Source organism: Python bivittatus, unplaced genomic scaffold, assembly GCF_059951505.1.
Source record: "Python bivittatus isolate LINGU-HERP-01145 unplaced genomic scaffold, Pbiv_v1 ctg000610_np1212, whole genome shotgun sequence".
Classification (NCBI taxonomy): Eukaryota; Metazoa; Chordata; class Lepidosauria; order Squamata; family Pythonidae; genus Python; species Python bivittatus.
The window spans coordinates 19,886,272-19,904,368 of NW_028277088.1; the positions used below are offsets into that span (position 1 = coordinate 19,886,272).

The 18,097-nt window shown below is 37.8% G+C and overlaps 1 protein-coding gene across 3 annotated transcripts; it reads left to right on the forward strand.

Moving 5' to 3' along the window:
- Positions 1–495: 495 nt before the first annotated feature.
- Positions 496–17,595, forward strand: HACD1 (3-hydroxyacyl-CoA dehydratase 1). 3 transcript variants are annotated; one of them, XM_088150439.1, is made up of 7 exons: positions 496–715; positions 3,256–3,373; positions 6,225–6,243; positions 6,327–6,412; positions 10,718–10,839; positions 14,183–14,361; positions 15,004–17,595. In XM_088150439.1, the coding sequence occupies exons 1-7, from the start codon at positions 579–581 to the stop codon at positions 15,084–15,086; spliced, it is 744 nt and encodes a 247-aa protein (XP_088006565.1). In that variant the 5' UTR covers positions 496–578; the 3' UTR covers positions 15,087–17,595. The 3 variants fall into 3 exon arrangements, with proteins under 3 accessions (XP_088006565.1, XP_025033450.2, XP_025033449.2); XM_025177682.2 differs by having other exon boundaries at positions 497–715; positions 6,330–6,412; XM_025177681.2 differs by having other exon boundaries at positions 499–715; positions 6,324–6,412.
- Positions 17,596–18,097: the final 502 nt, after the last annotated feature.

An 18,097-nucleotide genomic window follows, 5' to 3' on the forward strand; every position in this document is an offset into this window, starting at 1 on the left:
CAGTGATTTCTTGGAACGTGCAAACCGCCTCGCAGAACCCCAATCGGAAGCTCTCCAAATGCGCAGAACAGCAACTTCCAACCCCGATCATACTTTCGGAACTCGGAGAGTCCAAGAATCTTTGTAGGGCAAGCCACCTGGGGAGCTCTAGTTTGGGAAAAGCTCTTCTTCCCGGTTAGACGGTTCTGCGGTTCCCATTACTGACTATACTACTTGGGGACAATGGGGGTGGGGGTGGGTTCCAATATACTTGGGCTGGAATCTGTTCATTTGGTGACCCTTGAAAATCGCCCTTCGTGGGGACAAGCGAAAGCCCCGCGGGCAAGTCACAACTGCTTTGGCGAGTCTGCCTGCTCCGTGCACTCAACGCGAAGGTGTCAGTGGAGGACTCGGCAAACCTTACGCAGGAGGGGAGGAGAGATTTCGCGCAGCTGGAGGAGCCGGGCGCCAAAGTCAGCTCCCGCTGGCAGTCCCGCCTGCGCCTGACCCCTCCTGCTCCTCCTCCTCCTCCTCCTCCGTCCCCTTTGCGGCCGCGCGTGCCTCGCTCTGTCTGCGCCTGGCCTCGGGGGAGAGAAGCCATGGCGTCCAGCGAAGAGGACGGCGGGGCCGGCAACGGCTCGGTGGAAGAGAAGGAGAACGGCAAGAAGGTGCTTCGGCCTCGCGGCGCCGTGACCACAGCCTGGCTGATCTTCTACAACATCACCATGACGGCCGGGTGAGCGGGGTGCTGCAGGCGGAGCCGGTGGTCGGGGCGAGAACGGAACCTTCCTTCTCCCCGGCCCGAGACGAAAGCCCTCCGTCCCTGAACGTCGGGCCGGGCTGTACCTGCTTGGCACCGGGGCGGGGGGAGAAGGAGGCGGCGGCGGCGGCGACTGGGGGGATAAGCCGTGGCTCGCTGGCATTGCCTAATACGGTGCAAGCTTCCAGCAAGACGAGCACGTCATCCCTCGAGCCCGCCAGGGAGGTTAAGTATAGCCCGAGCCCGGAATGCCGGCCGGGGGTTGTGGAATGGGGCAGACTGCCTCCCTCGGCATAATTTATTGCGGTGGCCGCCGAGGACGCGAGCGCGGTGAGTCGGCGCCCGGTCCCTCCCACCGACTCGAGCCGGCTTCCTTCGGTAGCACCTGCCCGGCCAGATGGCCGCGGTAACCCGAGCCTGGGGTGGCTCAGGGAGCTTTAACCCAAAACCTCCTGGGCGACAAGAGGGTTAGTGGGCGGCTGGGACGTCTTCTCTGATAAGGAGGTCTTGGGCGAGTGCGGGCTTCCTTCCGAAGGAATTTCATTGGAAGTTAGACTCGTTTGGCGCGATGCACCACCTTGTAACTTGGTTGTAACTTGGTTTGGTTTCAGCTTAGCCTGTTGTGTTGCATTAGCTGGGCTTAAAACAAATCATGGCTTAGTGCAGTGGCTCGGTTGACCATCATGGTAAGACATGGTTTGTTTGATCATGGCATATTGAATAAACCATAATTGGCTAAGTGCATACAATACATTACCGACCTGGATTTGTACTTTGAAACCTTCTGAACGCTAAGTTAAGAGATGTTCCTTTCTTCCATAGCAAATTTAAATGACAGGGTACAGTTTACACCAGAAAAGTAGGCAGGTTGATTTCCTTATCAAATACTTTTTGCATGAGCAAATTTTCAGTTTTTCAAATGATTAAAAAGGTTAAAAAAGAACTCCAGGCCCAAAAAGCTCTGAGTTTGAGCAGAGGATCACTTTTTTTCTTTTTTTCATGCTTCGTATTCTTCAAACATAAGTGAATCCAGCCTTGGTGATTTATGGTTATGTCTTATGTACTGTTAACCCCAAAATTGCATGAAGTCACCAGGAGTCTCGCTTGACTCACAGGAGATCTACTTTCTACTGTATATATACTATTTATATTTACGGTTTATAGTAAATATAACAATTCAGCAAACAGTTGTTAAAACAGGCCATAACTTGGTTTATTGTGTGACCCCAGTCTATATCTCAAGTTATGACAAGGTTATGTATAATATTATGTCTTAGGTATACAAGTAATGTTCCCCATGAAAGCTTTAGTTTCAAATCCCGTTTATTGCAATCAACAATAGTAGGCCTAGGTTTGGATATGATATGATCTTCCATTCCTGGTTAATAAGATGCATGGGTGATGAGAGGGTTAAGATTTGTTTTATTTATTTATATGCCCCTTCAATCCAAATCCACCCTGGAGAAGGTTTATCTGTGTAGTTGTCTGTGTAGTAAAGAATCAACATCAACTTGCTGGCACATAGTCAACCATAACCAATCTGAACTGGGCTCTAAGTGGCACCTTATACATTTGTTAAGTTTCTGCCAAGGCTTAATGTGTCATGAAAGCTTTGTAAAGGCAGAGCGAACTTGAAAAATATGGAATGAGATAGCTGACAAACTTTTCTTCCTCATATAGCAATAGTAGTAGAAAACATTTCTCTCCCTGCAGTAGAACCCTTAACCCTTGAACTGTGCTTTGGAGAACAATATGGTGCTTGGACTACAACTCCCACCATCCCTTTGACTAGGCAGATTGCTTTAAAGAGACTTGCGGTTATCAATTTTTGCTTGCGTATCTTCCTTTATTTTGCTTCCTGGTAGATACAGTCTAGAATTTTGGAACTTTAATTGAAGAATGCTCTGTGTAAAAAAAAAAAAAAAAAAGCCCTCCTAATTTGCTGCATATTAGTGTACCTGTCTAGCAAGGATCTAGTTTATCTTAAAGCAACAGTTTACTTCAGAAATCTGGATGGTGGCTTCCTTTACATTTTTGTGGTGGGCAGTTAAAACACAGCTCTTCTGTAAAGCTATTGACTGTTGAAAAATATAAAAGTCACTCTTGATACCTGCTTTTGTGATTTTTTATGATTTTATGGATTTCGTGTAGCTGTAAATCACCAGAAGTTAGCAGTACAAAAATATGTAAATAAAATAAAAGAAACTTATTTGGATCATGAACAGCAGATAAGATTAGAGAAAGGTTAGAGACATATTGTTGCATTTATTTAGGAAAAGGCCTTGCTGCAGAGTGAATTTCTTTGATCTCCTCCATTTTGCATGTCCTTTTCAGCACTTTGGAATTTCTGTGTAAAAACACTTTCAGTTAGTTATAAATACAAAACCCAAATAAATGCCAGTGCCTAAGAGATGTGATTTCATACATAACTGGCATGGAACAATATAAAAATATTGAACTAAATAAATGAATTAACCATTTGTTATTCCATTAAGGATATTGTTTTTTCTGCTTAGGTGGCTGGTACTAGCTATTGCCATGGCCCGGTTCTATATGGACAAAGGAACATACAAAGGATTATATAAAAGCATTCAAAAGACACTTAAATTTTTCCAAACTTTTGCTTTGCTTGAGGTAAGTTTTTAATTAATATACCTTATTTGGAAGGAGAATGTGAGTCTGGAGAGAAAATAGTTTACAGCCTAAACTAATTGTTGCTGGAGACTGTTGGGCCATTGGTGATGTCAGAATGTACTTACACATTTGTAGTGTCAACTGTAGCTTTGAGGGTGCCCTTGGCAAATTGTTCTGTGACACCTTGTTTTTCTGGCACCAGTTAGGACAAAAAGGAGTTGGAGCCAGAGTTGATAGTTTCCAGAATCCATTTCCCAGAATGCCTCTGTGGGATATTGTGGGAAATTAAAAAGATGGTTTCCAGACCCTTTTTTTAATGAGAAGTCCTGGAAGTTGCCAGAGGATATCAAAGGTGCATTGTAGAGTTGTTTGTATGAACTAATGCCTCCAGATGAGAGTTGTACTTGCCTGTCACTGATATAATATGTGTGACTATAACAGTTTTTTGTGAGATGTCAAGATCAAACATATTACAGGTTGTCCTTGCTTAATAACTACAATAGGGACTGGAAAATTGGTCATTAAGCAGGGTGGTCATTAAGCGAGTCACTGTGTGACCAGACCCAATTTTATGACCATTTTTACAATGGTGGTTAAACTAATCACATGATCGTTAAGTAAATCCAGCTACCCAATAGATGTTTTTTGCCAGAATTTGCTTAACGACTGTAGTGATTTGCTTAATGACTGTCATAAAAAGGTCACAAATTGTGATCACGTGACTGCGGGGGGTGCAATAGTTTACGACGGTTGTAAGTGCAAGTACAGGTTGTAAAGCACTTTTCCTAAGGCCTTTGTGACTTCAAACCATCATTAAACTAACAGTTAAGCAAGACCTGCCTCTGTAATTCACAGACATCCCATGTAGAAGTGCTATGACAGCACTTCAGCCTACAGGCTTTAATGCTGCAAACTGGTAGTAATTCTGTGTGCTCATTTGGAACTTGTCTAGGTGACTGCCATGTAATCTAAATTCGTTCATGAATATATTTTGTGATATATCTGAAAATTATTCAGGAATTCCTGAAGGATCAGGAAGATCTGAATTGTTGGGCTTCTGTATTTCCAGATACCCAGCCTTCTAGTTTTTGTGCTGTTCTTTCTATCCATTACGATGTAGCCCCCTGTCAGTCAGTCTCTGAGCTGTGGTGGTTTAATGTCTGTTTCTGATGTTTTTTAAAAAAGTTCCTCAATACTGAGTATACCTTTAATCCATACACATGTATTTGCAGTAGTATGAGAACAGTGTTCCTGTGCTGCGATAACCTGAGAATTTATATTTGTAGTCATACATGCCCAATCATTGATTGGATGGGAGTAAAGTACATCACACATTAATACTTACAGTGTAGTGGTTAAGAACTATGGAAATGAAGTTTAAGTCCCAACTCAAACATGGAGCTCATTGAGTGACTTTCTCTTAGCTCAAATTCCTTCATGGGGTTGCTGCTATGGAGATAAACCTAGGGGAATCCCCCAACCGAGTTACCTTGAGAGAAAAGGCAGAATAAACATTTAATAAATAAATTGACTTCTCCACAATAAAGAACTCTAATCCTAACCGTAATTCTTTAAATTTCAGGTTTGCTCTAGTCCCTTAAGCCTCTTAGAATTTGGGTACTAGAGAAGCTTGGGACATCATATAAACCAATCTCCTGTAGCCTGTATTCGAAGCTCTGTTTGCAGAATCTCCTAGCTGTCCAAGGTGGACTTTACTTTAAGGCATGAATAGGCAGCATGCGGCCATCCAGATTTTTTGGAATTCTTCCCGTCAGCCATAGCCATCACGGCCATCAATGAGGATTGGTGGGATCTGTTGACAGCATCATTCATTCTACTTTAGGATATGTTCCCTTATGTATCTTGCAGCCATAACATTTTCCCAATTTTTCTATTTTTATTAAGATTTATTTTCATGTTTTTTTCAAGCTCTGAGACTACAGAATTCTGCGGACCGCAGGATTGGTTGATTAGATATGATATGGCTAGTGCCATATACTCATTTGCTTACTTTTTCGACTTGTAATCATGCTTCTCTTTCCTAGGGCATTAAAGGCAGTTAATAGAGAAAGTGCATACACAATAATATATTGACATGCATTGGGGATGCATGTCAGTCATATAACTGTGAAAGAGTGAGAAAGAGAGGGAGAAAAAGAGAAATAAATTAGTAGATAAATGACACTATTTTACACCAGATAGCACAGGTAGTAAGCACTGTGCCAACAAGTAAGGCTATGTTATTTTATCCACTTACTGCTTATATAATTGAGGGACATCACAGTTCACCTTTTCCCATCCAGTTGTATTGCATTACAGTTCTCTAACTTGGCACCTTCAAATCATAAGGAAGGTGTCAGGTTGGGGGAAACTGCCATAACCAATAATCCTCTGTATAATCTAAATTTGATGCGTTTTAGCTGGGACAAGGAAAGGATGGCCTGCTATTTTACCTTTCCTTTTCATTATTAATGCTGGTTTTTATTACTGTTCCTAAAGTTGTATTAGGCAACCAGTCTAGTCTCTCTTTCTTGTCAGAATCATACTCCAAAATTGGCAAGTGAGCATCCTTTTTCTCCATGGTTGCTGTGTATCTTGTGTAAGTTGAATTTTCCATATTAAAACTCATCCTTGATACAAGATCCATGTACAAGTTAAAAGAATTATTTCCATTTTTATGTGTGTATATATCTTCAAACTTAAGAATAGGCATTGGAGGGTTTGTGTTTTTGAAGTTCATGAAAAACATGTATGAAAAGAATGCAACTAAGCAGAGATTTTCCAGCCATAGGTCAATTCTGAATACTCACATTTTAATTCCCCCTGTCTACCCCTCCTTTCAATTTTACAGATACTCCACTGTGCTGTTGGTGAGTCTCTTTTCAGTTCCTCAGTTAAGTAAGCCCAATCTTACTCTATTGGACAACGGTGACCTATTTCTCTTTTTAAGGAGTAGTGCACACTTCTGTGCTTGTGACGGGGGTCCAAGTGAGTTCAAGAATCTTCATGGTGTGGTTTGTTACACATAGTATAAAACAGGTAAGTGTCAGAGTAAACATTGGATTGTCCAGTTCATAATATCCTGGTACCACAGAAACAGTAGGCATTTAGAGGTACATTGCATTTTTTTAAATATAAGGTAGCATAGACCCATCGTCGATGGTCTTAAGTGTGGCTTAAATTAAGAATGACTGTAACTGTGCACAAGCCTGCAAGGTGAACTTTAAAAGTCCCTAATTACATATGGGTGAAGAGGTTGTAAAGGCTGTTGTAGCTGGATATATGACCTTTATGTTTTGTCATTCCAATAGTAAAGTCTTCCATGTTAAAAATAACCAAGAAAAAGTATCCATTCTTGCAATGAATATTATAAAGTGGAATTGGACAAAGATATTTGGGTTTGAGGAGAAACGTGCAGCTTTAGGCAACTGAGTTTTTGGATATATCCTAAGAGGAATTGGTATGCCTTGAGTAGTATTTCTATGCTTTTGACTTGCTGGAAAATAGAAGTAAACGGAAGAATGGAACCTAATCCTACCTGTGTCCCATTGAGTTCAGTTGTATTTGCTCCCATATTAGAGCTTGTAGCTTCCTTCTGTTTTGCTATACTACAAGAGGATTCTTGTCAGTTCATGGTATAGTTATTAATCCAGTCAGTTAATGTATTGGATCAAGACTGTAATTCTCCTCAGCTGAAGAAATTCTCTTTAGGTGGACATTGACATGGCAGTCTTAAATGTATTCACTGGAAGATAATTTCTTATTGCACAAATGGGGCAAAAAATCTGACTTGCATTATACCACTTTGGTTGGACGGTGCCCAGATTTCACTGTAGTAATGTAAAAAGTGCTTTATTCTGTCTCATAACCTATTGGATCAATTCTTGTATGTATGTATTAAATTTGTATGCTGCCCATTTCCCCCAACGGGTGACTCTGGGCGGCTCACAATGAAAACCAAAGACCCAAGAACCATTAAAAAATGATACCATATAAATAGTTAAAATTAATTTATTAAAATCGGAGTATAAAAACAACCCTATACCTAAATACTAAAAAAAAAAACCTGAGGGACTGTTATTAATTTGATTGTGTTTACTGTGTGAATGCATCTTAGATTTAGACTTTTGGTCACATAAGGCTGGTTTGTTTTTTGTATACTCGGGTGCATTTTTAAATGGTTGAGTCTCTCACCAGCAGATGGCACTTGGTGATTTCCTTTCGTGGGAGAATAAATAGGAATGGCCTCTTCCCTTTGATTAAAACTCCTATGTTTTTTCTCTTCCACCTCCTCCTATGCTATTTGAAATTTTTAAAAAAAGATTACTTTTTTATTAGACTACATAATTAAACATGATTTATATTTAAATACTTTTTCAGCATCAATAGAAGTTATTGCATAGTTTCTAAGATATTGATCATGTTAGGTTTATATTTTCCAGAAAGAAGAATAGAAAACACATTGATTCCAGGAGCCTAGTAGAGTCAGTATAAGAAGAAAACAAATAGGGAACAGTAAAAGGCTATCCAACAGGAAAAAAAATCTAAAAATAATTGTAGGATGATACTGTTATTAACAACAACAAAAAGGCTATGAAACTTTGGGATTTATAATGCATAGAATTAAATTATGCTATGCCAGATACAGAACAAGAGTTCACGCTTCAAAAGAGTAATTGCTTTGAAAGAACAAATACTGGTAATTATTTAACAATCCCATGCTAATTCTTCTCTAGCAATAATCAGGATACAGTACACAAATCCTTTTCAAGGTAGCAAGTAGAAGTTGTTTTTCTCCACAAGTATCTATCTATTGCCATGTAGGTCAAAAAGCAGCAAAGAGATCATGTTGAAGTGAAAGGAAAAGTATTTAACACATTCTGCCCACCTGCAGTTCATTGCAATTCCAATCAAATTCTCAGTCCTTCGCACTATGTAGAATTCCAGCTACATTGCCATGCTGGTTACGTATCTTGCCTGCATGTGATACGTGCTTCATCTTTTTTTAAAAAAAATATTCTATTCTGTTATTTTAAAATACAAGTAGTACCTTATATAATTTGGGTACAGTATTTACATAACTTTGACTCGAGATTATTAACACTCTGATGATTTAGATAACTTATGTCAATATTAACTGTATTTTCTAAAATGTTAATGTTGATAAGCATAAGGTTGCTTAAATTTTACATCTAGAGCTGAGTGTAGCATTGATTTTTTTTTTTTTAATCCATTCAATCGTGTCTGATTCTCAGTGACGCCTGGACAATTCCCTGCAGTTTTCTCGGCAAGGTTTTTCAGAAGTGATTTGCCATTGCCTCCTTCCTAGGGCTGAGAGAAAGTGACTGGCCCAAGGTCACCCAGCTGGTTTTGTGCCTAGGCAGGGCTAGAACTCACGGTCTCCCGGTTTCTAGCCTGATGCCTTTAACCACAGCACCAAACTGGCTCTCGTAGCATTCATACAGAACTGCAAAAGGTTAAATTAATTTGTTCTTGTATAATAAAGGTTTCTATCTTAAGCTTAATACTTAATACTAAGGTCTTCATTGTATTGTTACTGTTGTTTATCCATATTAGAAAGAAAAAAGTTAAAAAGCTATTTGGTTTTTACCTTCCCCCTTCTTTATGCCTTAACCAATTTCCAGCATTTATAAGCATTTAACCCCCCCCCAAGAAACCATACTACATTTATATTTGCTTTGCTGCATATAACAACTTTTGTACAGAAGTAAAAAAAAATAGTATTCCTATTCCTTGAATACTTCTGTAGAAAAAAAATTGAATGCATTTATTCATGACAAAATTGATATTCTTAAGTCTAATATGCAGTTTTTGGATCAGTCATTGTGGTGCATTTAGCTGAAAGCATCCAAGGTCCTCTTTTCTCTCCTAACAACAACAACAAACCCTGTATTGCTTTACTTTATTTCATAGACACCTTTGGAATGTGCATTAGTCTTTGGGAAGATCTGTTATAAAATTCTTCCCATTTTAATGAAAGTAAAATTACTTGTCTGCAACGATTCTCAGTAATCAATAGATCTCTATCTACCTTACTTTGTAGAGCTGGAATTAATTTAATCTGCAAGAGATGCCGATGTCATAAAAGAATGGCTAGATCGATACAAGCTGTTGAGGCAGTGTAATGACTTAGGGCTATTTTCCCTCACCCAAAGAACAGCAGAAAAGTTTATCATTGTAGCAGTGTTAATATTTGTATTTTGAAAAGAGTGTGCACGAATTCTTAATTTGTACGTTTCATCTCTTTGTGGTTCAAGCGTGTTCTGCCAAAGAATCCCTCAGACCTGAGCTAGTACAGAAGGGGACCAATGGTGAATGTAATATAAATTGAAAAAAGCTCTGATTTAGAAGTTGTGGATAAGTTCAGAGAGAGAACACGCAAGTCCATTTGAAAGCAGCACCTGTGATGGACTGGAATGGTGGGAGGGGAGTAAAGAATGCGCTCTCATCTCCAGAGGAGTGAGGAAGAGATAAGCGGAGGAGATTGGCACCTCCCTGAGAAATCCCATCAGTGTGAACTGACTGAGCCTGGGAACTGGGCTTGAGTCTGGGAAGATTGATGTCAGGCCTAGCCCAAGGAAATCCAGGATACCATACAGAAATTATCCAGCAGGGTTTATTAGCTACAACCCATTTACAAGAATCTTCCCAGACTGAAGCCCAGTTCCCAGGCTCAGTCAGTTCACACCGATGGGATTTCTCAGGGAGGTGCCAATCTCCTCTGCTTATCTCTTCCTCACTCCTCTGGAGATGAGAGCGCATTCTTTACTCCCCTCCCACCATTCCAGTCCATCACAGCACCTCTGTTGAAAAAATTATTTTGCCAGCTGTCTAAATAGTGTCACTTGCATTCCTACCTATACTTACCACAAAATTCTAAGGAAGTTGCTTCTGAGAAAATATGTATAGTAGTTTTCCTTAACCTACTGCGTTAGGATTTCAACATCCGCAATTCCCCACCTAGCTTGGGCATGTTTGACTGGAGATTCCGAGTGTTGGAATTCCATTCCATCTTGAGAGCCCCAGGTTGGGGAAAGCTGATGCAGAAGGTAGTGTTCATGGGACCAAATAGAAACAATATAGACAATATCTTAAAAATGATGTTAGAAACAGAAAAGTATGGTTAGTTTTGAATAAGAAAAATGGTATATATTAATTCTCTGCTTCTACATCTTTTTCTGTTCAATAGCAACCTGTACACTTAGAGTAAAAATATGACAGCACCTATATTCATCCTAAACAATATTGGCTTTGGTGAATTATCTGAGAGTCTGTCGCAGTTCTAAGGATCCAAGCAAACTTTGGTTCTTTATCCTTCCACAGATCCAGAATGAGGAGAGTGTTATTCTTTTTCTGGTTGTATGGACTGTGACTGAGATTACTCGATATTCCTTCTACACATTCAATATGCTCAACCATTTGCCATACTTCATAAAATGGGCCAGGTGGAGAATGCCTTGCAGTTTAGTTTCTCATTGTTCTGGGCATGCCCTTTCATGCATGCTTCATCAGCAAGGAAGAAATTTGTTTTGAGAGCTTTTCACATATATGCTTAAAATGATTTGATGCGCTTTAAAAACACTGTATTTAAGTTCTTAGAGTTGGATTTGTTTTAAAAGCAGCGTTCTCTAACGTTTCCTTAACTTTCCCTTTGCTTATGCCATTAATGTTTCTAGAGAGTGTTTGTGTGTCTTTTGAAAACTGTATATTGAATTCAAATTGTTTATTTCCTGCTTCTTTTAAGCTGATCAGTGTAGCATTTTAAGGTTTCCTATATTTTTGTGTACTGCAATGCAAAACATTGCTTAATATAAAATCTGTAAGAGGCTTTCTGTTATGCCATTTTAGGGCATTATTTTGCTGGATTTAAATTTAAATAATAGAAGATAAAGTAATAGAAATATGTGGGGTACAGTTTCTGGGAAGGCAGGTCATATCTTAACTAGAAAATTAAAAAGTGATTTGTTGGCGAACTTAAATTTCAAATATTCTATTCATATCCAACGTGAGATGTACTCCCAGGTAAGCATGCATAGATTTTCTGCTTTAGTAGCCAGTTGTTGCAGCTATGCTACTTTCCACTGAGTATGTGGATTGAAACTGAGACTCTGGACATCATGGTACTGATGGACATATCTATTACCATATGTTACTTTTTATATCCATCCAGTAAAAGTGTTCTTTACTTTGGAGATCCAATCATAATAGTATATTTTCCAAGGCCTACACAATTAATGTTTGGGGCATTTTTTTTTCTTCTCAAGGTAGATCTAGTTTTTATTTTAACTATAAAATTAATTGAATTTCATTAAGAGCTTCAGAGCTGAATGGAGAGCTGAACTTGGGTCTCTTCAGCAAGATCAGATCATTTTCAACCAAGGTGTCCTAGGTGTTAAGCTAAATGTTAAGATTGTTGTATATCATTGCAATACCACGTAAATGTGCAGTAATTAGCAATAAATTATAAGCAATGCTAAGTAAAGAATGCCAGTAAATTATCAATTTAAATTTTTAAACATTTGAATGGAGCAAAAAGAGTAAAAAGAACCTACTGGTGGTACTGTTTGCTGGAATGTAATATTTTTTTCACAAATGTCCTTCGTTATAAAAATAAACTAAACATTGTTCAGCTGGGATGTTCCTTTTGATTATAAAGAATTTAATTTATAAACCTGATTTACAAGATTGCATAATTGTAAAGGCTAAAACAATTTTCATATTACTTTTCAGAAGAAGATAACATACAACAGCAACAAAGTAGTTCATTAATAAAAAAAGAAAGCAAATTGATTCAAATTGGTTGAAACCTAAGAAAATGCATGTTGACAGTAGAAGTTATCTATTATCTAGCACAGTCTTATTAACTCTCAAATCCTGGGATTGAGCTCTTTTGAATGTAAAACAAAAGTTCTACAAGTTGTCTGAATATCGCAGAACAAAGTAGACAACTATAATCTAAAATAGGATTGCAAAAATCCATATGACAATTAGATTGCAGTCATTTTTTTCTGACCTGAAAATGGTAGCCCTAATCTAAGCATTTCCACTGTGTCTTTTTCTAAGCGAGTGCTCAAAATTCAAAGGACTTTTTGGTTCAGTGCATTTAAAATGTTATTGTGATAATAAACATTATGCTGAAGTTCTTTGCAGTGATTTGAGCTCTCAAATTTTGGTTTTGCAATTAAAAAAACTTTGTGTATATATAGTTTCAGCCTACACTTCGTTGATTTGCAGTTGTTATAATTAAAATTGCATTAATCAGCTTCTCTTTCAAGGAAATATTTTGGGCTTCTTGTTGAATCCCATTCATTCCATTCCAGCTGAACTTTATATTCTCTTAAGTCTATCAAATCTTAATGAAGGTTTCAGGTTCTGGGGTTGCTGTTTTAAATCTTAACTATTTTGGTCATGGAATGTCCTTTGTGCAGTTTTTGCTAACTGTCTCCTTGCTTTTCGCAGCATGTGCTGAAGAGAGCTTTTATTTATTTATTTTTTTTAATGAAGACTGCATTTGCATGCTTTATCTTGCATGAAAACTCTTCAGATATTTCCATATCCTTTTAAAGGATTTCAGTGTGTGACTTGACAACCAATAAATAAGGCAGGGCTTTTCAAAGCAGTTGGAGTATTTCATTTTTAGAAATTCATCCTGGCATTTCCCAAGATGTTATTCCTTCAGTAGTGAGCTTTTATCCATATAACATCAATAGTTGCCTATAAGAAATAGCTGTGGGGATGGCTTGGCTACAGTTTCCTTAGTTCGTTTTTAAAACATTCAACCTAGCATTTTTATTGCCATCCTAAACTATTAGAGAAAATCCTCCAAGCTTCCTCAAGGTCTAAAGCTTGAATTTCTATGTTTGATGACAAATAGAGAAAATATAATTTATATATTAACTTATAAGTATCGCTATAATCTAAGGCAGTGTTTCTCAACCTTGGCAGCTTGAAGATGTGTGGACTTCAACTCATCACATCTTCAAGCTGCCAAGGTTGAGAAACAGTGATCTGAGGCCTCATGTTCTTATGGGAAAACAAGATGGAGAAGGAAAAAAACCCCTAATAAACTAAAATATTTATAAGCAAATAAGGAATAAACATAGTAGCAATAACATTTTAGGTTATGAATAGCAATCTTTAAAATCTTTTTATCATAAAAAGTTTTCTACTTGTTATAAAGATTCAGCAGATCCCCTTATAGAGGCATTCCACATTAAAAAGTCTGCTTCTGAGTAGACAGCCAGTACATTACATTATGCAGGTACATTTCAAGTAGGCAGGGTTGTCTGTAAGGGGGGGAATCAAGATGGCAGCCACAGCTGTGTGATTGAAGCCCTGTCTTTTTATGTCCATGCACATGAAAGGATGGGGCTTTATTTGATTGTCACAAAACCTTCCCCACTGGCATCCGTGTGAGTATGTTTTCAGACAGGCCTTCCAAATAACAAGAATACCTGAAAAAGGTACTCGGGTGTTCCATTGGTCCTTGACAACTGTTTCAGCCAACAGTTATGAATGTTAATTTTACAAAATAAATCTTACGTGTATTCAATTCTGCTGGCTCACCCACCAGAACATATACATATTTTAAAGCAGTGTGAAGAACACTTATGTTGGACACAAACATATTTTTCACATGGCAAACCATCCTACATAGAAATTATTTCAGATAAGTGTGCATAGACTTACCACTGACTATTTCTTTACTATTTGTTCTGTTATGGCAAAACAGAAGACAAGGTATACAGAAAATAATTGCTGGAGCAAATTATTTGTGCTTTCTTCCAGGTACAATTTTTTCATCATCCTATATCCAGTAGGAGTTGTTGGTGAGCTGCTAACAATTTATGCAGCATTACCCTATGTGAAGAGATCAGGCATGTTTTCAGTGAGACTTCCTAACAAATATAATGTCTCTTTTGACTACTACTATTTTCTGCTCATCGTCATGGCCTCTTACATACCATGTAAGTATCAATGGATGTACGTAGAAATAATCATTTTTTTAGTTGTATAGTGCTAGTTCTTAAGAAAGCTAAAAACATTATACTTATTTGAGATAGACTATAGTTTAATGATAAAACATGGGCCTTGGATGAAGCTCTTAGGTGTGATATATAGAATTAAAAAGGATTTAGAGTAGCCTGGAAAAACTTTTTAATGAGCCGAAGATCATGAAGAGCTACTGTTCACTAGATAGACAATACTGCATTAGATGGACCAGTGGTGTATTTCAGGTGTTCCAGATGTATTGGATCTGCAAAACCTAGAATTCCTTCCCAGCATATATTAGGATCATTATTAAGTTATTAAGTCTTCCCAGATGCTCAGAGTAATATATTGATAGCTACTATCCAGGTTTATTCATTAGATTATTAATGAATATATTATTTCAATTAATATTTTGAAACAGTAATAACAGCCTTATCAAAGACGAATCCATAATAAGCTAAAAGCAATTCTTGGACTTTCAGATATGGATCATTCAAGCCAATTTACTAATTCCAAGATTCAGTCCCATATTCTACCAATTTAGTGTGCTGCAGTTTCATTGCACATTTACTTTATTTTCAACATAGTTTAACTTTTTTTGTTTTTTGCTTTTTCAGTGTTTCCACAACTGTATTTTCATATGCTACGTCAAAGAAGGAAAGTACTTCATGGTGAAGTGATTGTGGAAAAGGACGATTAAAACAAACTGTAATCATGGTGCTTTTTCAGAGTAACAAACCAGATCCTTCACATGTTACCCAAGCCCAACTTGGAAATTTTGGGACAAAACAACAATGCACAAAACCAACATAGATCGTGATATTTTGTAACAGATGTCCTCCCAAGGGCTTATATGAAATTTTAGTCTTATTTTTCAAGCTGTTTAAGATGCTTTTGGTCACAAATCTTGGCAGCAGTTGAGTAAGATTGGAATTCGTTATTCAGAAATTCCAATTCATCATTTTAAATACTTTATTACTGAACTGTGATTATTGCACTAGCCTATCTGGCTAAGCTGTACTTAGGAGATGCAAGTCCTGATTGTGTTCGCAAAGTCTTTTTACCTGTACTTGAAGGTAAAGCCACCTTGAGTCAAAGTCAACGGCTAGTGACTACCTAGAACAATGCTATGTAATTTTCTTGGCGATAGTACAGAAACAGCTTGCCATTGCCTTCCTCTGGATGTTTTTAATTCCCCAGGCTGGGCTACAACCCTGTTGCTTTTCTTGGTGATCACCCATTCACATGCTAACTGGGTCTAACCCTGCTTAGATTTGAGCTTGGCCAGAAGTTGCCACCTACCGACTGGCATTTGGAAGTAGATAAATGCTTGTGCCTCCTGCTTTATAAGATGCTGCCCAAGAAGGCCCCTGAGTAATGAAAATGCTTCTCTTTTCTTTGTTAATAACATTTGGAATTCACACATTTTCTTTTCACATTTAAGAGGGGTTTTTTTTACCAATCCTAAACTTACATTCTTTAGAATTATTTGCATTGAATTTGAATGATTTTTAAAAGCATCTCCCTGAAATAATTACAACAGTGGAAATAATAGAAAATGGGTTCAGTCTTAATATAGAATAATTCAAAACTGGAAGCAGTTAACCAGGAGATAACTGCAATATCTCTTTGCAAATCCAAGCCTACTAGACTCTAGAATAATTTTTAAAAGGAACATTTAAGTACTCTGGATAATCTTAAAACAGCTGTCCAAAAAGCATTTCTGTAACAAAAAGATTGTGGATACAAAAATGTATGAAAATCTTATCACCCACTAGTTATATAATGAAAGTTCAAGGTAAACTCTGTTAATTTTTGGTTTAATTCATCATGTTTAGTGGCTCTTATTTATTTTAATCCTTCTGATTAAAACTTGCAGAGCAAAATCCAAAGGAGTAGGTGACTAGTAGGGCTGGATAATACTTTGGCTTCGATTCCAGAAAAGTACCTTAGAGCACGTGGGAGTATTGACTGCAGCATCCGTCGGCAACTCTTTTAAAGCGGCCATTTCTTTCCCGGCATCTTGTTGCAGATGCAGAGGGCACCCATGCAATCCTAGGACCAGATGTGCCTTTTAAAGAGTTGCAAACAAGTGCCACGTTCACACCCCCATGTGTCTCAGAATCTACTTTTCAGAATTATTTCCAAAGCTCTATACTGCCCTCACAAGTAGTTCCATATGTTCAGGGAGTGTTAGGATTTGTCTTTTGCAGGAAAAAAAAGTTTACTTGGTAAAATAGAAAAGAGATTAAAAATCTGACAGTCTTCTGTTCAAAGTTGCTGATGGGAAATAAAAATGTTAAGCTTCTCCTCTAAAATAATGTGATGTAGGCTATGTTGCTCTTTGAATTCTTGTCATTATCACTTTGAATAAAATTGTAAGCTTTGAAAAAGGAAGTATTGGAAGAAGCAATGTCTGTAACCTCAGATCAGTCTGAAATCTGACTCCAGAGATTTTCAAAGCAGAGATAGGCAGCTTTTTGGCAGCCAAAAGCCGCACTTCTTAAAAAAATATTTTTCCGGTAGTGGAGAATTGCAAAGAGTGGATAGTAAGAGGATGACAACACCAGAGAGGGCACAGCTGATAATATTTTGCCTATTCATTATTTTGGGGAGGGGGTGTTGAGAGTTCCTAATCAGAACCATAACCTTTTTATTTTCAGAACAAATTTCTGTTGTCATTGTGCCTCTGGACTTCAACATTGTGATCTGCAGAGCTCTATGGGCTGTGACAGAGGGGTGGGGGTGCCGTATCCATTTGGGGTTCATGGAATTAGGGACCTTTGCTCCACAACATCTGGACTGTAGAATTTATAGTGGCAGTTGTTGGTTTGGTGGTCTTTGCATGAATAGAAGTGCTCTTTTTGCTTGCCCAGGACAAGTGTTAACTCTAAGCGATGGGCTTAACTCTTTGGGTCAAATCCTGATTTTTTTTTCACAGTTAAGATACTCTATTTAATTGGAGTTTCTTTGTATTATTCTACAATAATATGATGAAAGGTGCTCTGTTTATTTCATGTTAGAGAAAGCTTTAAGATACAGTACCATAAAGTCATTCGGTCATGCTTGTATTTAAAGGTTTCAAGAGGAATCAATTCTATCTTTGCAATAATTGCTTACAGTATGTCTTCTTTTAACAATTTCATCTGTTTCGTACAAAATATCCAGGCAGCTCTTTGAAACAGGTTTCTGAATTAGTACAGAGAAGAGCAATATTAAAAAAGCAGTTGTTTGTTAATGGCCGGTATCTTTACTTTCTTCAATGTTTTAAACTTTAATTACAAATATATTCTTCATGCTGTAATTCTTTTTGGTGTAACTTGGAATTGCTCCATCTGTTTTTTGGGTATAAATATTTGGTTCTCATGTATGCTGTCATTAAACTTGGGGATGTTGTCATTCAGTAAACAAAGAACTATTGTAAGGGGTTTTTTTTTTTAATCATTTTGTACATCCCATTAAATAATACCTATTTTGATCTCAACACATACCTGATATGTATTTCTGGGCATAATTTAAGAACAAAAATATTTTACTCTGGAAAATGCATTTCCAATAAACTATTAAATCCATATCCCTGAGTTTTAATGATTCTGCTCTTTCCAGTTCCTAGAAGCACAGTGCATTGGGTTGTGGTCTTCTTACTTATTTTGTGGGACTAAAACTTAGTGTTGATCAATAGAAGAGAATATCTGTAGCTCAGGGTTGAAT